General features: G+C 45.9%; 1 protein-coding gene across 1 annotated transcript; it reads left to right on the plus strand.

Moving 5' to 3' along the window:
• The first annotated feature begins 720 nt into the window (after positions 1-720).
• SLC25A4 (solute carrier family 25 member 4) lies at positions 721-26,696 on the plus strand. Its single transcript, XM_073607338.1, has 4 exons — positions 721-948; positions 19,085-19,571; positions 19,667-19,807; positions 26,063-26,696. Exons 1-4 carry the CDS (start codon positions 838-840, stop codon positions 26,218-26,220), a joined length of 897 nt encoding a protein of 298 aa, XP_073463439.1. The 5' UTR covers positions 721-837; the 3' UTR covers positions 26,221-26,696.
• The last annotated feature ends 1,199 nt before the right edge of the window (positions 26,697-27,895 follow it).

Below are 27,895 nucleotides of genomic sequence, written 5' to 3' on the forward strand. Positions count from 1 at the left end.
ACCATACTATGGACAGTCCCCCTGTGTGTGATGTCATTTATTTCTGTCCCCTATGAAGATCCAGGAGCAGCTTGTCCTCTCCGATCCCCCTCCCTGGTGGGTATCACATGATGCCTCCAATGTGACGGGCACGGGTCTTCTAGCAGTCGGAAGTGGGTGAAGGTGACATCTCTGATCACAGACAGTCCTCATTGTTCGTCCTTTGAATAAAGATCGGGCTGTGCACTCCCTACACACACCGACTGTGACACCATGGATTGCTGCACACTAGACTAGAACTCTGTGCGGCCAGTCTGACAGTTGTCATTAAATGACAGGAGGAGGGCAGCAACAGATGGTGGCAATCATGGCATGACTCTGTCCAGGATCACAGTGCAGGGCTCACATAACATCCAGAAAACATAGAAATAAAAATCATTGTCCATGCTCATAGAGCTAGCTGTGATCCTGAGTATGGAAGGTATTCAGACTGCTTTCTGTCTCTGCATTCTTCCCCAGCTATTAATATTTTAGGGACATGCAGTGACACAATGTTCTTCACTCAGGACCAGATAACTTTATAATGCCCTTTAAATGTCCCTCTCAGCATCAGTGACATGGGGGTCTCCATGAAGCAATATGGCTGCCATGCCCCCTATGCCCTCTGATGTGGGTCCAGCAGCCAATAGAAATGGGTGGTGGGGGTGCCCACCCCTGGGGGGGATCAGGTGTCTTTATATAGAGGGCTCAGCCTACCAGTCGTCCTATTTTGGCTGGCACGGCAGGCAGGGAGCTGTGTGGGGAAAGGACATACTTGCCTAGTAAAGGAACAAGGGCTTCATCTCAGCCACTTCCACCATGGGTGACCAAGTGATCAGCTTCCTCAAGGACTTTTTAGCTGGTGGGGTTGCTGCAGCTATTTCCAAAACTGCTGTTGCCCCCATTGAAAGAGTCAAACTGCTGCTGCAGGTAAGATCCTCCTTTGACCCTCTATGGACAGAGTGTGTGATGACAGCAGGAGGGATTGCACTGACATGGATCATTCATGCCTGGGTTTTGTATGATGCATGGATCTGAATGGACTACATCAGTGTATGGAGCAGGTTGGGTACCCATTGGTATTGATGATGTGATTGTATGGATGCATTGATAGATATAGGACATGCAGTGTAGAAGGTCACATTTTAGAGTTTCAGGTTTAGCCAAGTTGAAATAGTAGAGCACGTGAGCCAAGATGGGCAGTGACAGCATGGAGTGTGGGGTGGGCTCCTGGTGACATGGAAGAGGCAGCTGTGAGTGACTAAATATGGAAAGTGTCCTCTGATCTGCCCATTGACTGTTTTTAGCCCTGGCCTGTCACATGGCAGCACTGGAACACATGCCAAGTCCATCTCCCAGACACTCTGACAGAAGGACATCAGTCATGACAGCCAACCAATGGCAGACTTTTTATGTGTATCCAGAATCTTGTATATACAAACCACATGATGTAGCCTTACACCGACTTATTCTATATACCTATACAATTGTATCGTCAATCAATTTAGGAAGAAAAAACAATGGGAAGATTGCAAAAATTGTCTGATGTGTCACACACTTTTAAGCTCACCACACATGTTACAATACGATTGTACAATCCCTTTATGGTGGCCATCCACTCTTCCATTTTATTATCTGATCAATGTGCGATTCAACACTTGAATAAGCATACTTTCATTTTCATTTTATTTAGATCAGATTTAAAGGATATCTAAAGGTTTGTGTTTTAAAAGAACAAACATGTCATACTTACCTCCTCTGTGCAGTTGGTTTTGCACAGAGTGGCCCCGATCCTCCTCGTCTGGGGTCCCTCAGCGGGGCACCTGGCTCCTCCTCTTTTCGAGTGCCCCGTTGGAGAGCCGCTCTCCCTCGGGGCACTCGTGCGGGCGCACTCCTGTGTCCTGCTGCTGCGTCTTTTGACACAGACAGCAGGACTCAGCCCAGACGTCATTGGATTTGACTGACAGCAGTGGTAGCCAATGGCTGCACTGCTATCAATCTATCCAATCAGGACCCAAGACACCAGCTGGAGCTGGTGTACTTGCTGGAAAGATCAGGTTCAGGTAAGTAAAAGGGGGGCTCTGAGGGCTGCTGCATCATAGGAGGTTTTTCACCTTAATGCATACAATGCATTAAGGTGAAAAACCATGAGGGTTTACAACCCCTTTAATCGAATCACTCAGCCTAGGTGGAACATTATCGATCACTTTTGCATCGATTGGCAGTGCTGAGATGCTTTGCTGATCAATTTGCTTGCATTTCAATTGATCAGATGATGAGATTGTCTGGTGAAGACAGAGATGCGATCAATAACGTGCGTCTATGGATGGGAATCCAACAGTTGATCAAAATCCAATTCCTTGTGTGTGGCATGTCAATTAGTGGGTTATGCACTAGAGATCAATTATTCCTATTGGGAGAGATTGATCAGAAAAAAATCAATCAATCCAAGTGTGTATGGCCACCATTAGATCTATCAATATGTATTGCAAGGGCATGCCTAATTGTATACATAGTGATAGGTTAGATTTGGTAGGTGCTCAAATTGTACGGTTAATGGTAAATTAAAAGGTAATTAAATTAAAATGACAAAGATTTTATGGATAGATTGTAACATTTATGGTGACCCTCAATCATATCAATCTAGCTACTTTTCTGTGACCGGATTTTCTGCCCAGATTGATCAGAATAATTTAAATGGAAGTGATTGGTTTTGCTCAAAAAGCGATCAATTAAACAGTATGTGAGTCTTTTCAATACTTACTAAATTCGATCATATTGGCCGATTCTGTGTTCAGATCATTATGTGTATGGCCACCATTAGATTAGCAAGCCTATGTTTTATTTTTGACACTCTTATTATTATTATTATTTTAGTATTATTATTATTATTATTATTAACAGGCCTTAAATGCATAAATACTTTCACTTGTATAATAAAACAAAGGGAATTAATACATACTACACTGGACAGTTATATATATTGAGAAACATGTTTTGTTACATTTTATTTGTTTTCATCAGTGCTGGAAAAATGTTTGAAAATATTTGATCTGCACATCAGGCTACAATGCAATGTTCAGCTTTATCAGGACATTCATTCTTGCCATCATTGAGTCAACACATTTCATTCAAAAGCCCTTAAAGTGGAGTTCAACCCCAAAAATGGAACTTCCACTTTTTGGATTCCCTCCTCCCCCCCCCTCCCCGTGTCACATTTGGCACCTTTCAGGGGGGAGGAGGGAGCAGATACCTGTCTAATACAGGTATTTGCTCCCACTTCCTGGCATAGATCACCGCGGTGATTGCGGTGACCTATGCCACTTCCGCCGCGCTGCCCGTCCTCCCCCGCTGTATTCTGTGAGACACAGAATACAGCAGGGACCTGTGAGGACGCGCAGCGCGGCTCGCGCATGCGCAGGAGGGAACCAGGAAGTGAAGCCGCATGGCTTCACTTTCTTATTCCCTTACCGAAGATGGCGGCGGCGGCAGCAGCCGAGAGCCGAAGGACGGATCAGCTTCGGCTGCCGACACCGCGGGCTCCCTGGACAGGTAAGTGTCCATATATTAAAAGTCAGCAGCTGCAGTATTTGTAGCTGCTGGCTTTTAATATATTTTTTTCAGCAAACCTCCGCTTTAAAATGTCATCCAGATCTGCTATTTGAATGGAATGGCCCCTTGCTGCCCATCCCTTTAAAGTGGTTGTAAACCCCGGTTACACCACTTTTACGTACAGGTAAACCTATAAGAAGGCTTACCTGTAGGTCCTGGAAATATCTCCTAAACCTGTATGGTTTAAGAGATATTTACCATATACGATTGCCCCAACATCATTGGCGCATGCGCATTGAAGAAATGGCGCAATCATGCCCTTTCTGAAGGGCCACTGCCATGACCGGCTGCTCCCCCACACATGCGCTGGAGTGACGTCATGCAACTCTGACCAGTCACAGAGCCGGAGTCCACAGCCCCGGAAGGAAGGGGTGAAGATAAATGTGGCCACACAGCGGGACATTACGGGCTTCGTTTGCAGGTAAGTGCAACATAATGGACTAGTGTGCAATGCATACTAGCCCATTATGCTTTTATTTACAGGGGAAAAAAAGAGAGTTTACTTCCTCTTTAAACAGTTTGGAATGCCCAGGGTGTGGGAAGGATCGGTGGTCATGTGACTGCTGTATGTTTATCATGTGACCACGGAATAAAGCCTTGGACCCTTTCGAGGAATCCTTGGTGTGCTGATGACATTTTCTTTACTGTCACAGTGGTCACATGATTGGAAGCCAGTCCTGCCATCTACTGATCTCTAGCCAGGATTGAGAGATATCTTTGTGATGGGAACACGCAGTGAGAGTACTCTCGGCACATAACCATCAGCCATCCAGCAGCCCATATGTGCGACATGTGGCCTGCCCCTTTGGTGACGCACATACTGCCAACCATTTGAACTTTGTACACACACACACAAACACACTGCGTTTATGGCCATGGTTGATTATTCAATGACCAGTCTTTCCGTTTCCTCTTCTTAAATGCTAAGGTTGGGTAACATTCTTCTGGGCATAGGCGTGCACAGGGGGTGTGCCGGGTGTGCCTGGGTACACCCTAATCACCCCATGCAGCGCAGATTCCCCTTGATATTTCACCAAAGTCCCCCAACCTGGCTCCAAAAATATTTTTTTTTAAATAATAAAAAATAAAACAATAAGAAAAAAACTACTGACACCGTCCGCTGCCCTACTGACACTGTCCACTGCCCTACTGATACCGTCCTCTGCCCTACTGACATCAACCTCTGTCCTACTGACACTGTCTTCCGCCCTACTGACACAGTCCACTGCCCTACTGACACCGTCCACTGCCCTACTGACACCGTCCACTGCCCTACTGACACCAACCTCTGCCCTACTGACACCAACCTCTGCCCTACTGACACCGTCCACTGCCCTACTGACACCGTCCACTGCCCTACTAACACCAACCTCTGCCCTACTGACACCGTCCTCTGCCCTACTGACACCGTCCTCTGCCCTACTGACACCGTCCTCTGCCCTACTGACACCGTCCTCTGCCCTACTGACACCGTCCACTGCCCTACTGACACCGTCCTCTGCCCTACTGACACCGTCCTCTGCCCTACTGACACCGTTCTCTGCCCTACTGACACCGTCCACTGCCCTACTGACACCGTCCACTGCCCTACTGACACCAACCTCTGCCCTACTGACACCAACCTCTGCCCTACTGACACCAACCTCTGCCCTACTGACACCAACCTCTGCCCTACTGACACCGTCCACTGCCCTACTGACACCGTCCTCTGCCCTACTGACACCGTCCTCTGCCCTACTGACACCGTCCTCTGCCCTACTGACACCGTCCTCTGCCCTACTGACACCGTCCTCTGCCCTACTGACACCAACCTCTGCCCTACTGACACCGTCCACTGCCCTACTGACACCGTCCACTGCCCTACTGACACCAACCTCTGCCCTACTGACACCGTCCTCTGCCCTACTGACACCGTCCTCTGCCCTACTGACACCAACCTCTGCCCTACTGACACCGTCCACTGCCCTACTGACACCAACCTCTGTCCTACTGACACCGTCCACTGCCCTACTGACACCAACCTCTGCCCTACTGACACCGTCCTCTGCCCTACTGACACCGTCCTCTGCCCTACTGACACCGTCCTCTGCCCTACTGACACCGTCCTCTGCCCTACTGACACCGTCCACTGCCCTACTGACACCAACCTCTGTCCTACTGACACCAACCTCTGCCCTACTGACACCGTCCTCTGCCCTACTGACACCGTCCTCTGCCCTACTGACACCGTCCTCTGCCCTACTGACACCGTCCACTGCCCTACTGACACCAACCTCTGCCCTACTGACACCGTCCACTGCCCTACTGACACCGTCCTCTGCCCTACTGACACCGTCCTCTGCCCTACTGACACCGTCCTCTGCCCTACTGACACCGTCCTCTGCCCTACTGACACCGTCCTCTGCCCTACTGACACCAACCTCTGCCCTACTGACACCGTCCACTGCCCTACTGACACCAACCTCTGTCCTACTGACACCGTCCACTGCCCTACTGACACCAACCTCTGCCCTACTGACACCGTCCTCTGCCCTACTGACACCGTCCACTGCCCTACTGACACCGTCCACTGCCCTACTGACACCGTCCACTGCCCTACTGACACCGTCCACTGCCCTACTGACACCAACCTCTGTCCTACTGACACCAACCTCTGCCCTACTGACACCGTCCTCTGCCCTACTGACACCGTCCTCTGCCCTACTGACACCGTCCACTGCCCTACTGACACCAACCTCTGCCCTACTGACACCGTCCACTGCCCTACTGACACCGTCCTCTGCCCTACTGACACCGTCCTCTGCCCTACTGACACCGTCCTCTGCCCTACTGACACCGTCTCCTGCCCTACTGACACCAACCTCTGCCCTACTGACACCAACCTCTGCCCTACTGACACCGTCCACTGCCCTACTGACACCAACCTCTGTCCTACTGACACCGTCCACTGCCCTACTGACACCAACCTCTGCCCTACTGACACCGTCCTCTGCCCTACTGACACCGTCCTCTGCCCTACTGACACCGTCCACTGCCCTACTGACACCGTCCACTGCCCTACTGACACCGTCCACTGCCCTACTGACACCAACCTCTGTCCTACTGACACCAACCTCTGCCCTACTGACACCGTCCACTGCCCTACTAACACCAACCTCTGCCCTACTGACACCGTCCTCTGCCCTACTGACACCGTCCTCTGCCCTACTGACACCGTCCTCTGCCCTACTGACACCGTCCACTGCCCTACTGACACCAACCTCTGCCCTACTGACACCGTCCACTGCCCTACTGACACCAACCTCTGCCCTACTGACACCGTCCACTGCCCTACTGACACCAACCTCTGCCCTACTGACACCGTCCTCTGTCCTACTGACACCGTCTACTGCCCTACTAACACCAACCTCTGCCCTACTGACACCGTCCTCTGCCCTACTGACACCGTCCTCTGCCCTACTGACACCGTCCTCTGCCCTACTGACACCAACCTCTGCCCTACTGACACCAACCTCTGCCCTACTGACACCAACCTCTGCCCTACTGACACCGTCCACTGCCCTACTGACACCAACCTCTGTCCTACTGACACCGTCCACTGCCCTACTGACACCAACCTCTGCCCTACTGACACCGTCCTCTGCCCTACTGACACCGTCCTCTGCCCTACTGACACCGTCCACTGCCCTACTGACACCGTCCACTGCCCTACTGACACCGTCCACTGCCCTACTGACACCGTCCACTGCCCTACTGACACCAACCTCTGTCCTACTGACACCAACCTCTGCCCTACTGACACCGTCCACTGCCCTACTGACACCAACCTCTGCCCTACTGACACCGTCCTCTGCCCTACTGACACCGTCCTCTGCCCTACTGACACCGTCCTCTGCCCTACTGACACCGTCCACTGCCCTACTGACACCAACCTCTGCCCTACTGACACCGTCCACTGCCCTACTGACACCAACCTCTGCCCTACTGACACCGTCCACTGCCCTACTGACACCAACCTCTGCCCTACTGACACCGTCCTCTGTCCTACTGACACCGTCTACTGCCCTACTAACACCAACCTCTGCCCTACTGACACCGTCCTCTGCCCTACTGACACCGTCCTCTGCCCTACTGACACCGTCCTCTGCCCTACTGACACCGTCCTCTGCCCTACTGACACCGTCCTCTGCCCTACTGACACCGTCCTCTGCCCTACTGACACCGTCCTCTGCCCTACTGACACCGTCCTCTGCCCTACTGACACCGTCCTCTGCCCTACTGACACCGTCCTCTGCCCTACTGACACCGTCCTCTGCCCTACTGACACCGTCCACTGCCCTACTGACACCGTCCTCTGCCCTACTGACACCGTCCTCTGCCCTACTGACACCGTCCTCTGCCCTACTGACACCGTCCACTGCCCTACTGACACCGTCCACTGCCCTACTGACACCGTCCACTGCCCTACTGACACCGTCCACTGCCCTACTGACACCGTCCTCTGCCCTACTGACACCGTCCTCTGCCCTACTGACACCGTCCTCTGCCCTACTGACACCGTCCTCTGCCCTACTGACACCGTCCACTGCCCTACTGACACCGTCCACTGCCCTACTGACACCAACCTCTGCCCTACTGACACCGTCCACTGCCCTACTGACACCAACCTCTGCCCTACTGACACCGTCCACTGCCCTGACACCAACCTCTGCCCTACTGACACCGTCCACTGCCCTACTGACACCAACCTCTGCCCTACTGACACCGTCCACTGCCCTACTGACACCAACCTCTGCCCTACTGACACCGTCCACTGCCCTACTGACACCAACCTCTGTCCTACTGACACCAACCTCTGTCCTACTGACACCAACCTCTGCCCTACTGACATCGTCCACTGCCCTACTAACACCAACCTCTGCCCTACTGACACCGTCCATGTTTTAATAGATTTGGGGTGCACACCCTAATGCAATAGGCTGCACACACCTATGCTTCTGGGAATCACATGTCCACAGACAATGCTACATTTTTGTCTGGGGATAGGCTGCAGAAGACAATACCAATGTGGGAACATGAGGCTAGTAGGGATCAATGCTATTACCCTAATCAATGTTTCCAATACAGACTGCACATCATATATCAAAGGGCCGCATGCTGTCCTTGGGCACAGGTTGGGCCCCAGGGACCTAAATATTTGTTATTTTGGCACTTTCTTCTATAATTTTTGATAATTGTAGTATATTACACTTTTGCTGTTTGCTGTGTAATTGCTCCACGTTATCACCCAATATGAGAACCTACCTGCAGGGTAAACTAATGGGACTACTATATGTCTGTGAAAAAAAAACTAATGGGACTCCCAGTTGGAAATCTAGATGTTCTGGAGTGTTATCTCAGATATTTAACATTGCAGAAATGTATGTGTCCAGAATCAGCCAGAGACTCTCTTCGTATGTAACTGCTCAGATGATTGGTTAATGCAAACAGGGACTTGGGAGACAAGGACAGAGTTTTATCATACTGTAATAGGAAGAGCCTGAAGAAGAACCTTCATGGCAGGATCAGCAAATATTATTTTAATGAAAGCTGCAGATGCATGCGAGGTTTTAGTATGTCTTATAATCAGTCTTGCATAAAACCACCTCAATACCCACATTTTACAGCTCCTTTACTACCAGAACCTTTTTAGGTTTTCAGTGCTGTGGTAGTTTGATTGACAATTACTTGGTTAGGCAACATTGTACCCAGCTGACCTTTAGATATGTGCAGAACGAAAAAATTTGTTTCGGATCAATTTGTTACTAATTTTGTTTAGTAGCATTTGTAATGAAATTTGTTTAATGTATTCGTTTTCGATTAGATTTGAACTTTTCCAATGAATTTGAAGTATTCAAATTAGAATCGAAATTATCGAATCAATCCAAATTCATTCTGAAGAATAGCTGGTTCTATTCTATTCTAAATTCAAATTTTGGAAGATGGCTATATTCTTTCTAATATATTCTATTTTATTCTATTTGAATTTTGGCTATATTATTTCTATTCTATTCTATTTTTTTATTATATTCCTTTATTTTATATTCTATTCTTTTATTTTCTATTCTATTCTTTTCTATTTTTTTTTAATTCAAATTTCGGAAGACGGCTATATTATTTCTATTCTTTTCTATTTTTTTATTATATGCCTTTATTTTCTATTCTATTCTTTTATTATGTATTCTATTCTATTTTTTTAATTCAAATTTTGGAAGACCGCTATATTATTTCTAGTCTATTTTTTTTATTATATTCCTTTATTTTATATTCTATTCTTTTATTTTGTATTCTATGCTATGCTATTCTATTTTTTTTATTATTCAAATTTGGGAAGATGGCTATATTCTCTTTATTTTTTTCTATTAAAATTTTGAAAGACGGCTATATTCTTTCTTTCTATTTTATTATATTCTATTCTGTTTGAAATTCATATTTCGGAAGACAGCTATACTCATTCTATTATAGTCTATTCTATTCTTTTATTTTCTATTATATTATATTCTTTTATTTTCTATTCTATTCCTTTATTTTCTAACATATTATATTCTTTTATATTCTGTTCTATTCCTTTATTTTCTATTTTGTTCTATTCTTTTATTTTCTATTCTGTTCTGTTTTACTTTAATCATAATTATCAAAATTCAAATTTTGGAAGGTGGTTATATTCTAAAACATACAGTCTTTGAAGGAAATTAGTAATAGTCAACAACATGTTTACATTTCAAACTTCTTTTCAAATTCAATGTCGTTTTCTAATTCAATTCAAATTTGGATAATTCGTTACTTCAAACAAAATTTTATTTCATTATTTTGGATTCGCTTAAATTTGTTACTATTGTAATTCAAAAATTGGGATATATTGTAATCTCCGAATAACAAAATTTCGTTCAAATTTTGATTAGGAACAAAACGAATCACACATGTCTAATGACCTTTATATAATTTCTTGAGACAAATAGAATTTCTTTTGGTGGTATTTATTAACCACTGGATTTTTTTATTTAATACTGTAAAAAAGGAAAAAGCCCAAAAAAGTTTCTCTTACTCTCTGTTATAAAGTCTAACAAATAAATTGTCTTTCTTCATAAATTTAGACCAAAATGTATTGTATAGGGGGGTGGGGGTTGTAATATTCACAGAACCTCCCATATAGGTAGACAGTTACTAAAAAGCAGGAATAATCTATGAACAACAAGAGCACTCACCAGCCCCTCCACAGTTCATTGAGAACTACAAGCTGTCTGCCACGGTGGAAGACGGTACTTGTAGTTCATTCATTAACAGATAGCTGTGAATGAATGATGCAGCTGTGTGGGCGGAACCTCGCACAGCTGCACTGTTTTTGAATTGTGACATTGGGTGTGGAAGAAGATCCCCCACCCCACTGACACAGTGGGGGGGGGGAGAGGGAGTGTGGGGCTGCTGCTTTAACCACCTGCCACCCGCCATATAGCAATATGACGGCGGCAAAGTGGTTTAGTTATCCTGATCAGACGTCATGCATAGTTGCCAACATTGCAAAAAAAAAAAATTCGGGACACTTTTTTGCATGTAGGTGGAGCCTGCTATAATTAGGGAGCGTGGCATTCATTTGTAGGCGGGGCATACTGTAATAGAAAAATGCGGCATGCGAAGCGCGCCTTGGCGAAAAAATGGGCATGGCATGAGCGGAATAGTGGGCGTGTCTTAAATGGGCGTGGCTCGGAAGGGGTGTGGTATGAGATGAATGAGGGATGGAGGGAGAAAGAAAGAAAGAGGGAGAGAAAGAAAAAGAAAGAGAAAGAAAGAGGGATGGAGTGACAGCAGGACCAGATCCTACACAACAGTAGAAATATATGTATTCCAGAAAGTTTAACAAATCAGCAGATAAAGATACTCCAAACACCTGGTGTTGGCGCTTCAATCATCCCGGCACCATGGTTGTTATGGTGTCAGGATGATTGAAGTGCATTATTTCTATTATTACATTGTAATATAAAATGAAATTATTTAACTCACCATAATGCATAATCAGTGGGAACCCTGAGCGTGTCACTAGCCACGTCGCCTGCCACCAGATGCCATCAGTTGTCCCCAAAGGAGTCCTCCCTTACATCAGGCATTGCCAGCAGAGTCCCCCCTTACATCAGACATTGCCAGCAGAGTCCCCCCTTACATCAGACATTGCAGCGGAGTCCCCCCTTACATCAGACATTGCAGCGGAGTCCCCCCTTACATCAGGCATTGCAGCGGAGTCCGCCCTTACATCAGGCATTGCAGCGGAGTCCGCCCTTACATCAGGCATTGCAGCGGAGTCCGCCCTTACATCAGGCATTGCAGCGGAGTCCCCCCTTACATCAGACATTGCAGCGGAGTCCCCCCTTACATCAGACATTGCAGCGGAGTCCCCCCTTACATCAGACATTGCAGCGGAGTCCCCCCTTACATCAGACATTGCAGCGGAGTCCCCCCTTACATCAGGCATTGCAGCGGAGTCCCCCCTTACATCAGGCATTGCAGTGGAGTCCGCCCTTACATCAGGCATTGCAGCAGAGTCCCCCCTTAAATCAGGCATTGCAGCGGAGTCCCCCCTTAAATCAGGCATTGCAGCGGAGTCCCCCTTAAATCAGGCATTGCAGCGGAGTCCCCCTTACATCAGGCATTGCAGCGGAGTCTGCCCTTACATCAGGCATTGCAGCGGAGTCCCCCCTGGTGTTGGCGCTTCAATCATCCCGGCACCATGGTTGTTATGGTGTCAGGATGATTGAAGTGCACTATTTCTATTATTACATTGTAATATAAAATGAAATTATTTAACTCACCATAATGCCTAATCAGTGGGAACCCTGAGCGTGTCACTAGCCACGTCGCCTGCCACCAAATGCCATCAGGTGTCCCCAGCGGAGTCCTCCCTTACATCAGGCATTGCCAGCAGAGTCCCCCCTTACATCAGACATTGCAGCGGAGTTCCCCCCTTACATCAGACATTGCAGCGGAGTCCCCCTTAAATCAGGTATTGCAGCGGAGTCCCCCTTACATCAGGCATTGCAGCAGAGTCCGCCCTTACATCAGGCATTGCAGCGGAGTCCCCCCTTACATCAGGCATTGCAGCGGAGTCCCCCCTTACATCAGGCATTGCAGCGGAGTCCCCCCTTACATCAGGCATTGCAGCGGAGTCCCCCCTTACATCAGACATTGCAGCAGAGTCCCCCCTTACATCAGACATTGCAGCGGAGTCCCCCCTTACATCAGACATTGCAGCGGAGTCCCCCCTTACATCAGACATTGCAGCGGAGTCCCCCTTACATCAGGCATTGCAGCGGAGTCCCCCCTTACATCAGGCATTGCAGCAGAGTCCCCCCCTTACATCAGACATTGCAGCAGAGTCCCCCCTTACATCAGGCATTGCAGCGGAGTCCCCCCTTACATCAGACATTGCAGCGGAGGGGAGGGAGAATTTTTTTTCCCCCCTCAAACAGAAGCTGGGAGCACTTTGACTTACCGAGTGACACACTAGCTCCCCCCACGTGGCGCCGACTGTTCCCTGGTGGTCCCGGCCTCGGGCTCCCCCGGACCTTTCACGTTCTCCTCCTTGGGGTCCCTCCCAGGTGTTGGCGCTTCAATCATCCCGGCACCATGGTTGTTATGGTGTCAGGATGATTGAAGTGCACTATTTCTATTATTACATTGTAATATAAAATGAAATTATTTAACTCACCATAATGCCTAATCAGTGGGAACCCTGAGCGTGTCACTAGCCACGTCGCCTGCCACCAAATGCCATCAGGTGTCCCCAGCGGAGTCCTCCCTTACATCAGGCATTGCCAGCAGAGTCCCCCCTTACATCAGACATTGCAGCGGAGTTCCCCCCTTACATCAGACATTGCAGCGGAGTCCCCCTTAAATCAGGTATTGCAGCGGAGTCCCCCTTACATCAGGCATTGCAGCAGAGTCCGCCCTTACATCAGGCATTGCAGCGGAGTCCCCCTTACATCAGGCATTGCAGCGGAGTCCCCCCTTACATCAGGCATTGCAGCAGAGTCCCCCCCTTACATCAGACATTGCAGCAGAGTCCCCCCTTACATCAGGCATTGCAGCGGAGTCCCCCCTTACATCAGACATTGCAGCGGAGGGGAGGGAGAATTTTTTTTCCCCCCTCAAACAGAAGCTGGGAGCACTTTGACTTACCGAGTGACACACTAGCTCCCCCCACGTGGCGCCGACTGTTCCCTGGTGGTCCCGGCCTCGGGCTCCCTCGGACCTTTCACGTTCTCCTCCTTGGGGTCCCTCCCAGGCTGAGCCTGAGGTGCTGTGTAAACAGGAGGAGGCAAACCTCCTCCGAGTGAGAGTCCTGGCGTCCTGGCACTGACACAGCAGAAGCAGTCAGCGTGACACAGCTGCGCGCACCTCCTCCCCCATCCATCCATGTGCTCCGACTGCAAAGTAGCCACGCCCCTACTTGCCATACTTGGCAAATCAAGGCAGGCAGAAAGAGCATGTGTCCTCCTTGTCCAATAGAAGACAAGGAGGACAAAATGAGGCAAGGGGGGACGCTCTGGAGTAGGGAAGGATACCAGGCTGCGGCGATATAATAATGAACGCTTTATTGCCCAAATTTTTTTCCGATGCTCGGGACAAGCAGCAAAATTCGGGACAAATAGCGGTAAACAATAAAATCGGGACGAGGCTCCGGGAAATTCGGGACTATTGGCAACTATGCGTCATATGACGTGATCAGAAAAACAAGGCGGCGCACGCCCGCGGGAGGTGCTGTGTGCCAGTCTGACACACCGCAACTCAAATCATGGTATTGAGCCTCTGACAGAGGCTTCTTACCACGTGATCAGCTGTGACCAATCACAGCTGATCATACTATGAACCAGGAAGTACCGGTAAATATCTTTCCTTAGTTCACGCTGCCAGGGAGAGCCGATCGGCGGCTCTCCCTGTCAGAGGGGGGGTCAGCACATTGATTATCAGTGCAGCCCCCATCAGATGCGCCCATCAGCTGCCAATAAGTGCCCACCACCTGCCAGCCTGTGCCCCATAATAAACGCCTGCCAGTGCCCATAAAATTGGCAATCAGTGCCCGCAACAGTGCCAATCAGTGCCCAAAAAAGTGCCAATCAGTGCGCCATCAGTAATGCCTGTCAGTGTCCTTCAGATGCCACTCAGTCATGCCCATTAGTAGCTCATCAGTGCTGCCTATCCAGCGCCACCTATCTGTGCCCATCAGTGCCGCCTATCAGTGCCCATCAGTTTTAGTTTCAAAATTGTCGGTCTAATACATATCAGTCTAAACTGATGAATAAATTATTTTTTTTACATTTTTTTATTTTGGAAATGTTTTATAGCAGAAAGTAAATAAAAATTTTTTTTTCAAAATTGTTGCTCTTTTTTTGTCTATAGCGCAAAAAATAAAAACCGCAAAGGTGATCAAATACCACCAAAAGAAAGCTCTACTTGTGGGAAGAAAATGATAAAAATTTAGTTTGGGTACAGTGTTGTATAACCGCGCAATTGTCATTCAAAGTGCGACAGCGCTGAAAGCTAAAAATTGCCCTGGGCAGGAAGGGGGGAAAGTGCCTGGTATTGAAGTAGTTAACATCTTATATATTACACCCTGAATATGGGTGTAACATGTGTAACGACATCCCGAGTATGAAAGGGGTTAAAGCCGTTTAGGACATTCCATTTCCGAACACAAAGGCAGCTACCGAACACTCCAATCAACCGAACAAGAAACCCATACGAATAATTCTTCCCCCCCAAGTACGAGACGAGGTTCTGTACGGAGGGTCAAACAGGAATCAGACTCTTTTTTATTAGAACCAGAATACAACCTTATATACAATAGAAGATGAGGTCCCCCTCCTGCTCATATTATTCTAACAATACAACTGTAACCAGAAACAGAATTGACATGAACTAATTAACTAATCCCTAAGCAACCGATGTGACTCTGTGCCCTCCTGGACATTGTATGATTAATCAGGATTTCACTACAGGTCAGACTTGTTGTCACCGAGCTTCACACATTAGTATAAACACAGGACACCTTCACAGAATAGCAGGAGCTAATTACAATTAACAATACAAACAGTGATCTCCTCTCCTCCTCAGCCTAGTAGGCAACAAACCATAGTAGGAGTAGACTGTCCGGCTCCTGCCAGTTCTAGAGGCCAATGTGATCAGCTCTGTCAACTAACATGTTGAGTTCAGAATCAAACAAACCAAGAATAGTCTTTAAATATATCCTGGGAGATATTGTGGATAAATATTACTGTCCCATTTGAAGTAATCCAATCATATTCTCAGGGTTCATTCTTTTCTTGGTCACCCTGTGCCCAAAAGAGACTCCCGTCGCAACATGTAACCTATTACTGAAGGTGTACTTATTCTTTAAGACTCAGCCAAGCATTCATGTTTAGCCTTTTAACTGCAAGTGAACCCCCACACATTCTTGGCTGTATCTGCGAGTACCACGTAAACCTTAAATTGCTGGCTTATCTTTCGTATAGGTATTTTTTCCTGGAGTAACAGTAGACAGAAGCCAACTTAAGCTGGCCATACTCTATACAATCTGATTGTACAATCCCCTTTAGATTTCCCAGAACTATGTAATATGAGGACAAATGTGAACAATCAAACCTAAACAATCCATTCAATTAGTGTCAAAGCTGCCAGGCCCTTGTACTAAACTGCTAATTGTAGTTATAAAGTCAGATTGTACAGTGTATAGTCAGTTCTAGGCTGATCAATCCCTACCTCAAGATCAAGGGGCGTGGGGTGTTACTGTTTCCTAACCAGATTGTAATGGGCCAGTGAAAACGTATTTTTATAGGTAACTTTACTTAGCAAATGAGTCAGATCTTGTAATAGTTTTAGCTTGGTGACAATTTAATGTCCGTGAGCGACTCACCAATGCTGTTGGCCGTTATTTATTAAGGAAAGGCCATTGAACTGGTTACAAAACCTTGTCTGAACATTAGATTTCCCCCAAACGGATGCCAGTGCTTGAGCTGTCAGTAGCACATCTTCCCTGCCCTGCTTCAGCCAAATTGGAGGGCCATTTATGTTTAGGACCCTGCCAGAAGATTTCTATGCCTCTACTATGGCCACCAATAGACTATGACCATGGACATCATGGTTTTCTTGCACCACGTTCCTGTTAAACCTAGAGAATGTTCTCAAACATTTCTGTCTCTATTTCTAAGATATGACAATTAGTTTGTGAAATTGTACAATCAACTGAATGACCCCAAACACAGAATTTCAATGGAATTGTCTAGTTAACCCCTCTTATATAACCTCCAAGGAATCGATAAAGTAACTACCAATATCAGTCATTGGGTGACTACATTCTCACTCCTGCAGAATCAGAATGTGGGCATTGCCAAGTGCCAGGGTTATTTATCGTATGACACCGATATACACATTGGACATTATTCATTAACGTGTGTCCTGTTTAAAGTACTCGATATTTGAAAATATGTTGCTTGGCATTGCTGGCCTTTTAAAATTATAGTTACCTGGCTGTGTATTCTGGTTTCATTCATTCAGACATACTAGCCTTATGCCACGTACACACGATCGGAAATTCGGCCAACAAAAGACCGATGAGAGCTTTTGGTCGGAAAATGTGACCGTGTGTATGCTCCATCGAACTTTTGCTGGCCGAATTCCAGCCAGCAAAAGATTGATTGCATGTTCTCAATTTTTCGGTCGGAAAAAGTTCTGATTGGAAATTCCGATCATCTGTAGCAATTCCGACGCGTAAAATTCCTACGCATGCTCGGAAACAATTCGACGCATGCTCGGAAGCATTGAACTTTATTTTCTCGGCTCGTCATAGTGTTGTACGTCACCGCGTTCTTGACGGTTGAAAGTTCAGCGAACTTTTGTGTGACCGTGTGTATGCAAGCCAAGCTTGAGCGGAATTCTGTCGGAAAAACCATCCAAGATTTTTCTGACGGAAAATCCGCTCGTGTGTAAGCGGCATAAGGCTTTGTTCACACCTGAGCGTTTTTCTGCATGAAGCTTGTAGCTGTGAAACACTCAACAAGCCAAATCCTATTCTTTTCAATGGCCCCTGTTCACATCTGAGCGTTCTGTCACCTGAAACAAAACGCCTGAAGCTCAAAAAAGTACATGAGCTTATTTTTGGCAGATTACAAGCATTTGTGGCCCCATAGACTTCAATAGAAACGCCTGACTTGAGCGTTTTACAAGCATTTTTCAGCTGAAATAGCAGCTCCCCACCCCTAATTTCCTCTCCTTCTCCTTCCCCTATTGCTTTCTATAGGCAAAAAAAAAAAAAATCTTGAAGCTGTAAAACGCTTGTAATATACTTCTAAAATGCTTTTAAAAATCTTGTAAAAAGCTGCAAAAACGCTTAAAAAAAAACATCTGAAGAACTCCATTAAATCGATAAGCTCCATTCACACCTGAGCGTAAAACAAGAATGAACCAAATGAAAGTCAAAAGATATTCAGAATTCCTTATCTACCATTACAGTTGTCCCAAGTTTGGCCCCGTTCACAATTGGGCGTTTTGTAGCTTGTAGCTTGACGCTCAGAAATGCTCAACAAGTAAAAAAACGATTGTTTTCAATAGCCCTTGAGCGTCCCGTCATTTGTAGCAAAACACCTGTAGCTCAAAGAAGTACATGAGGCAGAATTGAGCGTTTTTGTCCACATAGACTTCTATGGAAATGCCTGAAAAGCGCAACATGAGCGTTTTTCTCTATCGTTTTTTCAAGCGTTTTCTGTTCAAACAGCAGCTCTCTGCCCCTTTTTCAGCAGCACTCCACACCTTTTAGTTGAAAAACACCCGATAAAACTCCAAAAACTTGCAATTCTGCTCCAAAAAAACAATCAGAAATGCTTGGAAATGTGATGCTTAGGTGTGAATGTTGTGATCTGGAGATAGAACTGAAGTCCAAGCATTTGTGTGACATCCAGGCAATTTTCATTTTTAGTACAGATCAGCGATGGCAGCCTATATATTTACAAAATTTTCTGTGAATTAAATCTTTACTGAGACAAATATGAAGTGTGCCATTGTTCACCATTCCTCTTGAAAATGCTGGTTTTCTGGCTCGTATGCTGATTCAAAACGACCTACGACAAGTATTGCAAATCAGAAGTTCTTGCTTCACTAGCCACATGTTGAAAGAAAAGAGCATGCTCAGAAGAAGGTCAGCAATGGTGGCCCCATAAGTCCCACGTACAGGTTTCCTTTAGAGAGGAAAGTAAAGTGATCGAAGGAAAAGGTGACCTCCAAAAATATAGAGTGTAAGGAATGACCGTTTAAACTAGTAGTGAACAAATGAACATGGACATATCCAGAATAAACAAAGGTTGGACTGTGCTTATACAATATGACTCAGTATATAGGATATTCGACTAATTGCTTTCATCTTTTTTTGTCTTAGGTTCAGCATGCCAGCAAGCAGATTTCAGTTGAGACACAATACAAGGGTATCATGGACTGCGTGGTCCGTATCCCCAAAGAACAAGGTTTCATTTCTTTCTGGAGAGGCAACCTTGCTAATGTCATCCGTTATTTCCCAACACAAGCTCTCAACTTTGCCTTCAAGGACAAGTACAAGCAGATCTTTTTGGGGGGTGTAGACAAGCACACTCAGTTCTGGAGGTTCTTCATTGGTAATCTGGCCTCTGGTGGAGCAGCCGGCGCTACCTCCCTATGCTTTGTCTACCCACTGGATTTCGCCAGAACCCGTCTGGCTGCTGATGTAGGCAAAGGTCCAAGCCAGAGAGAATTTAAGGGCCTTGGAGATTGCTTAACCAAGATCTTCAAGTCGGATGGTTTGAAAGGTCTCTACCAAGGATTTAACGTATCTGTCCAGGGTATTATCATTTACAGAGCAGCTTACTTTGGTGTCTATGATACTGCTAAGGGTAAGAGAAAACAATTGGTTCTTGTTTTAGCTGTTTGGTGACATTATGCTGTGGTATGATTGTACTAAGTTAGTGTTTCTGTTTTTTATCAAAAGGTATGATGCCAGATCCCAAGAATGTGCACATTTTCGTGAGCTGGATGATTGCTCAGAGTGTCACTGCTGTAGCTGGTCTGGTTTCCTATCCTTTCGACACTGTCAGACGTCGTATGATGATGCAGTCTGGCAGGAAAGGAGGTAAGTCTCATAGCCACAACTGGGTATTTTTCTGAAATACTAATGACAGCTCAGACATGCATCAGTGGATATGTAAAATTGCCTCTATGTTTTCAAAATCAATAGCACATTAGCCAGAAACAGAGCATCCCCATGAGTAAGCCGTAGTGGCCGTAGTGAAACGCGTTGGGCGCTTGGCCTGGTGGGGGTCCAGGCTGAGACTGCCACTTGTTCACATGCAGCGGGTCTTGTTCTGATGTGCACCTTCAGCTGTTATCTACCATTGTCTGGAGTGTAGTCGGGCTCCTTCCTGGCCAGCACTCACAGCACCAGGCACAGGACTACACTTCCTTACAGCCTGAGCGGCTCACATGCACACCATGGGTTTGCAAATCTGCTAAAAATTAGGCCTGTTGCACACAGGAGTAAAAAAATGCAGATTTTTTACTAATTTGAAAGTAGATGCATTGTTGTCTATGGGACATGACACACAGCTGAGTAAAGATCAGTAATACAGCGTTGAGTACAGAGCAGTAAAAAAAAAAAAAAAAAAAAAAATGTACATTTGAGTGCAGTAGTTTACTCTCCTGTTTACTCTTTTAGTTTAGTTTATGAGAGTACAAGTAAGAAGTGGCGGCTGGTGCTCCACCGGTCGGGGGGGGGGAACAGACAGACCTGACCACAGGCATATCGCTAATGTTATACACCAGGGTGGGTTCAGGTGCGGTTCTCTGCGCCCCAAGCCCACCCTTTTTTTGAAGCTAATTAGAGCCTCCGGCTCTAATTACGTGCTTCAAAAAAAACCATAAAACCCCATTGGAATCCATGCGTCCGATGGCCAGCATATATTGGGGCCAGGCGCATAGATTAGGGGGGGCGGCACCCCTGTGCCCCTAATGAGCGGCCGCCAATACTGGCAATGAAGAAGAATTGTACTCATCTATACACTCACACACCTCAACATTACTCAGGTCTTTGCACACAGGTTTTGGCCCCTTGCATATGAGCGTCACAAGTTCCTGAGTAAACATCAGTAAATTATAATGCCCCTGTGCAAGGGATCTTACATTGCAATAGGGGGTGAAATAGTCTCTGCCAAAATGAACATCAGCATATGTATCTAGCCTTCATACAGCTATCTTGTTTTCAGTCCATTTTTTATTTTTCAATTTCGAATCCCAGGGGGACATTTACCTTCACATCCTGTGATTTATATACATCAGAATCTTTTATCACTTTCAGTCCTGGTGACATCGGTACTCATCCAGATACAGCAATAAAAACTGGACAAGCCATCCTCACCTCTATACTCAGCCCCCACATTCTCCTAAATCAACCATTGACGCTGAATTTTAGCACTCTGTCACTGACCTTGACACTTAAAGTGGAACTACACTGCATCTGAGCAATAGAAAACTATTTAATACATTTTTAAAATCCAAAGCAAACTTCCATGTCTCCATGCTTTTTTTTTTTTTTTTTTTTTTTTTTTTTTACTGAGAAAAGCACTTTGAAAAATACCCCCTAGCATTTCTGGCTGTGGCCATCTTGAGTAAGGGCAGAGAATTCATGTAGCATTTACTTCCTGGAATCAATCTGCCCTTAGCTGAGGTAATCCCTCCTCCCTTCCTGAAGACACCTAGGATGTATGACATCATTTTCACAGGCCAAAAACCAGGAAGTAACTGTAGAAATGTAAAAAAAAAAAAAAAGTTTAAAACAAGTAAATAAAATATACCTCTCTAGCTATTTAAAATGCTAGCAGCATAAGGATTAAAAATAGTCAATGCCAACCATCAACCTCCCCCTAACCATTAACTTAATTCTTATATTAACCTAAAGAGGAACTGCAGTCTGCTCACATAATTTGTAATAAAAACATCTTTGCCATTCTGAAGCTTCCCTCCAACCACTTTGCATATTATATTATATATACTGTGATTCTCTACTTGCCAAGTATGCTGCAGAAATCTCCCTCTACTGAGTCTGGCAGCAATTGTTTTAACTGTGGGCAGCTGAAGCTGCTGCCTGTTCACTTCCTGGCTTTACACAGACACACAGAGGCACACCTCCAGCTCTGCCGCTCTCATTGGCTCTCTTATGATTCATCCCCCCTCCCTTCCTGGCAAACTCTCAGGAGAGTGAGAGAGCTGTACATGATGTCATAAACCTAGGCTAAATACCAGACAAGAAACAGGAAGTGGGCTGTATACGGTATTTACTGGTAGAAAAAAAGTTTTACTATCCAAAGTTAAAACAACAAGGGCAGAGGATTTAATAGATGGAAAGATTAAAAAATCACTGAAGTTCCACTTTAAGGTGAAACCATAGGCAAAACATTTTTGTTTTTATTTTGGATAGAGTAAGGGAGGGTTATGACCCTTGACAGATTTTTTTCACCATCGGTGTCCCATTGTGAAGATTTCACTTCACTTCCTGTCCCATAGCCAGGAAGTGAGAGGATATCTCTGCAAATTAAGGGAATTCCGTGGGGACCCCCAGGTCACCAGAACTAGTGTCCCCATTGGAAGTTTTCCCCTCTATTATTTTTCTGGGGACAACCCAAAATTTGAGATTTTATTTTAGTTTCACTTTCATAATAGTAAACAGGACAAATAGAGAGGATGAATCTCCTTAATGGGGGGGCACAGACAGCTGTAAAAACTGACAGAGGTTCTAATTCCTCTCCACTCTATCCAACACAAAAGAAAAAAAGTTTTGCGTTTAGTTATACTTTAACATTAAAATTAAACCCAACAGCCCACCTAACCCTTACCTTTAGACCTACGTCTTACTATCGATTCTGTCACTGGCAACAATGCATAGCAGTCAACTCACCTTCTCCTACAATGTTCCTCCATCACCGTTCAAACCAAATAGAAATGCTTGAGTTGACTTGTGACATGGTCCTTCATCTTAATCACAGCCCCCTGCTCCTAACCTAAGCACCAACACCTTCTAAACCATAATTTTTGGAAAAAATATGAGAAGGGATTTTATTGGTGTCAAAACACACAGCTTTTTATAAAATCAAAAATTTTAAAGAACATGAGGCATACAGTTGCTCCTATAAGAACATTTCATAGGGAGATTGTTTACATATGTAACATGCACATATACAGATACTATGTCAATCACAATGCTTGTTGTATCGCTTTTCTGCTTCTTCAGGAGCTGTAAAGCATGTGTAATATATGTATATGTAGCAATCACTCAAACAAGCACTACTATGAGTCTTAATGGTTAGCATAAAAGGGAGGACCAACACCAATGGTGACAATAGATCGTATACCAAGGCCAGTATAGCTTTCATATGGGTGTCAGATATTTATCCACAAGAGTATGGGGGGGGGCAAAGTAAACCAGTTTTGGAAAATCAATTCAGTGTACACCCCCAAAAAAAGGATATATATAGATATATACATCTATATATATATATATTATAATATAATAGCTCAAGGATGTCCCATCAAGGGCATAAAAACGCGTGACAACGTTCTCCAGCAACAAGCAGGTTATGTCAAGCAGACACATATATTAGCATATATCTGTGTGGAAACACCCATTCCTTGCACCTAAATGAGGTTAGGGATGTTGGTATGTGTTTCAGAAGTTTACTTTACAGGGACTATGTATCTTTTTTTGGGAGCTTTCATATTATAAGGCTGGGTTCACATTACTGCAAATTGGATGTGGCTTTCTCCGCATTCAACTCGCATCTAAGGAGACTGTGCGAATTGCACAGGAGTCTTGTGAGTCTTCTGGTCCCTTTCAGGTCCAAATTCAGCCAAATATTCGGGCTATAAATCGACCTGAAATGGTGAATAGGGACACCAGGGGCATTGCATATGACATACACTGACCATTACACCTGCCATTCACTGACCTGCATTGACCTACCTGACATACACTGACCTACCTGACCAGACTTCATGTGACGTGACCCCCTCTTGCAGCTCAGCTGTAGTGTGCGGCGCGCCCATCACAGTAAAGTAGACAGCAGGCACTCCAGGCAGCCAGAGCCACTATGACAGGACAGGAGAGGAGAGCCGCCCACCCGAGCGCAGAGTGGGGATCTTCTCACAGTGGCGCGACGGCCGCATTGTAATTCCCACCTTCTGGAGCCTGCAGCGCCTATGATGGACGTCACACGTTCCAGTTCCACGGTCCCTGCATTGGACCGGTGGGAGGTCCATCATAGGCACTGCAGGCTCCAGAAGGTGGGACCTGCTATGTCAATCGGCCATGCTCGGGACCCGGGGGCCCCACTCGGGGCTCCAGCCACCGTCAGCCCCCTCCCGACACCACTGGGTGACGCACCAGACCTCTGCTGTGAGCCGCTCCGTGCTGCAGTTTGAACACAGCATGAATGTCTGAAAATCATAGACTGATGTGTTCAGATATATAACTGATGTGTTATTTTTTATTTATTTATAGCGACACAAAATACAAGTACCTGAACAGCCCAACAAAGTCAGCACAATAGATCCAGAGTTTGTAGGCAAAGTACAAGACTGAGGCTGGGTTCACACTTGAAATGGATGCTGCTGATGGCCAGGGCGCAGTGTGTTTTTGTTCTCCATTCCAGGAACAAATCAGGCCCAATTTTTTGCCTGAATTCAGACCTGAAACAGAGCCAAAGACGCGCACAGGACCTCTGTGCAATTCACTCCGGAAATGTGTGAACCGACTCCATTAAGGGTTGATCACAATCTCCTGTCATGCGAATTGGATGCAGAGAAATCCACATCCAATTCTCACTAGTGTGAACCCAGCCTAAAGTTGGTAGGAGCGCAAAAGGCAACACTTAATAAGGCCATAAAATAAAAATAAATCTGGTGAATTTGTTCAGTCTGTTACCATAGGCAAGGAGGCTCACATCGGACTGAAAGGTAGGATAGAAGTGGAAATATAGAGAAAAGATATAAAAGGAGAGAAAGAAGAGGGGAGAGAGAAAAAACATTTGGGCGGGGTAGTATTAAAATAAGAACATTGAGTGGACTCAATATAGAGCTTTCCTGTGTGAATCTGTGTAGGGAAGCTAATTGCTGGATCTTGAGAGTTACTGGCTAGTACTATCTACATGAGCATTCAAGATAAGTTCATGCAGATGAAGGGAGAGGTTTTATTTGGGGGGGGGGGGATGTTGGTTGTTTTTTAGTATAAATAAATGAATATTTAGACTCTTATATATCCTTTGGTCTTGCTCTCCTTCCATTAGTGAATTATTTTTCTGATTTGCCACAACTTGACAGCTTTCTTTGAAATTTACTATCAACAATAGGTAGGGTCTAAAAGGGTGGCACACACGGGCCAAATATTGGGCAGCATTGGCTGGTTCAATAGAAATCAGCTGACATTTGGCCCGTTTGTACGGCAATCGGTCCGACAGAAGACATCTAAACGCCAGGCTTTTGTTGAAGAGGCTTGACCAAAAAAGGTCTACCGATCGGCATCTGATCAGCGCTCTTGGGCCAATGGCTGAAAGCACTGACCATTGTGTTCTGGCGGGGGGGGGGGTCCCTCTGTCAGAGCATAATAGCTCAGCGGGGGAGTTCGCTGTACTAACATCGGATCGTTAGTACATCGGCTCCTCCCGAGCTATTCAGCTTTTTCATTCAGCAGCTGGGTTAAACGGAAAAAAAAACTAAAGCCTCGTACACACAGTACGATTGTTGGCAGGGGATTGTCTGTTGACAGACTGTTGTCCTAAAATCTTACCGTTAGTACGCTCCTTTTGACAATTGTTGTCCAACTTTTGGCCAACAAATGTTGGATGGCAGACTAGTACATTTTCAGCGGACAACGGTTTGACGTCAGATTTTCGGATGGTCAGTACACAAATCCGTCACGCAAAAGTCGAAAGTACAAACACGTATGCTCGGAATCAATGCTCACCAGATATGAAATTAGCAGAAGGGGCCAAAAGGGTGGCGCTCAAGAGCTGAAATTCCTCGTAGTACGTCACTACGTTCGTGTTGTCGACCGACAATTGTGTACCATTTGTATGCAAGACAAGATCCTGGCACACGCCTTTAAGACAAAAATCAGAGCCTTGGTTGGCCAACAATCGTATCGTGTATACCAGGCTTTATGACTCTTTGTAGGGACATCTATTTGACTATGCAGTGATACCTGGTGGTTCAGGTGTTGGTGGAGAATCAGCTACGTTACTGGTTCCTGATTTTCTGTGTGCATGTGTTATATAATAACTATACTTCATTCCTTTAATTGTCTGTGTCACCCTCTTCATAATATGCTTTGATGTCTTTACAGCTGATATCATGTACACGGGAACAATTGACTGCTGGAAGAAGATTGCTAAAGAGGAAGGATCTAAAGCCTTCTTTAAGGGTGCTTGGTCCAATGTATTGAGAGGCATGGGCGGTGCATTTGTACTCGTACTGTATGATGAAATCAAGAAATATGCATAAATTAATAAACCTGTTTAACTATTTCTAATTACGTTGTGAAGACTCGGTGAAGCATAAGGTTTCGGGGACAAAAAGCTGTTTCCTAGGGAAATTAAAAATGACAGAAGGGGAGATATGCAACAAGCAATTTTTACTGTATCGTAAAACTTACTGACGTATGTTCCACCATGACATAGTACAGTGAGTTACATTTAACTCAGAAATGATGTTAGATGATAAATAGACATCATATAATAAGTGATACGTAATTAGGGGTACGTCACTCGTCCGTTGCATTCAGGAGGTTGGTGGGTGCATCCATTGAAACCTGTGCGACATGTGTAAAGAAGCGTAGCTATGTACTTTATAAATACGAGAAATAAAATATGTGTATGTCTAGCAAAGTCTATTATAACCGTTACCTCCTAGTACAATAGTATTAATCCCTCCCGGTTTACATAAGGTTGGACATCAATAAACACTACACAAAAAACAAAGCTTTGCATTTTTTTTATTTCACATTTTCAAGCCTAAACTAGCTCACAGACTCATTTGAGACTATGAATATTTCTTTTTATACTGTATTTGGGTAATGCACAGACATGAGTTGATGTCAGGGATTTATTATAAACCAGGAGTTGATCTCTACCCTGTATAATTTACTGTATGTGTAGCAGCAGTAAGCGAATTGCTGGTGCAAGAGATCATCTATAGCAGGGTTATTCAATTAAAATTCAAAGAGAACCGACAAGTAAAATGTTCTTCCATTAGAGGTCCAGACCACATTTTTTCCTCTCCTCCTATATCACAATCGCTTACTTCAGTGTCCTCAGTCCCCCCCCCCCCCCCCACACACACACACACACATTACAGTCCCCCACCTCACATCAGTTTCCTCTTCACAGTAGTGTACTCAGGCCCCCTTTACAATAGTCACATCACACACCTCCTTTATACACAGCAGTCCTCAACCCCCCTTCAAATCAACACCACTGCCCCACAATACTATCCTCTGCCCCCTTCACATCCCTCCCCCACAGTACTGTCCTCTGCCCCCTTCACATCCCTCCCCCACAGTACTGTCCTCTGCCCCCTTCGCATCCCTCCCCCACAGTACTGTCCTCTGCCCCCTTCACATCGCTCCCTCACAGTACTGTCCTCTGCCCCTTCACATCCTTCCCCCACAGTACTGTCCTCTGCCCCCTTCGCATCCCTCCCCCACAGTACTGTCCTCTGCCCCCTTCACATCCCTCCCCCACAGTACTGTCCTCTGCCCCCTTCGCATCCCTCCCCCACAGTACTGTCCTCTGCCCCCTTCACATCGCTCCCTCACAGTACTGTCCTCTGCCCCTTCACATCCTTCCCCCACAGTACTGTCCTCTGCCCCCTTCGCATCCCTCCCCCACAGTACTGTCCTCTGCCCCCTTCGCATCCCTCCCCCACAGTACTGTCCTTTGCCCCTTTCACATCCCTTTCCACAGTACTGTCCTCTGCCCCCTTCACATCCCTCCCCCACAGTACTGTCCTCTGCCCCCTTCGCATCCCTCCCCCACAGTACTGTCCTCTGCCCCCTTCACATCCCTCCCTCACAGTACTGTCCTCTGCCCCTTCACATCCTTCCCCCACAGTACTGTCCTCTGCCCCCTTCGCATCCCTTTCCACAGTACTGTCCTCTGCCCCCTTCGCATCCCTCCCT

Source organism: Aquarana catesbeiana, linkage group LG01, assembly GCF_042186555.1.
Source record: "Aquarana catesbeiana isolate 2022-GZ linkage group LG01, ASM4218655v1, whole genome shotgun sequence".
Classification (NCBI taxonomy): Eukaryota; Metazoa; Chordata; class Amphibia; order Anura; family Ranidae; genus Aquarana; species Aquarana catesbeiana.

Coding starts and splice junctions, on each gene's coding strand:
- SLC25A4 (XM_073607338.1), top strand. CDS start 838: ATGGGTGACCAAGTGATCAGCTTCCTCAAGGACTTTTTAGCTGGTGGG. Junction 19,572..19,666: donor TGTCTATGATACTGCTAAGG/GTAAGAGAAAAC, acceptor TTTTATCAAAAG/GTATGATGCCAGATCCCAAG. Junction 19,808..26,062: donor GCAGTCTGGCAGGAAAGGAG/GTAAGTCTCATA, acceptor ATGTCTTTACAG/CTGATATCATGTACACGGGA.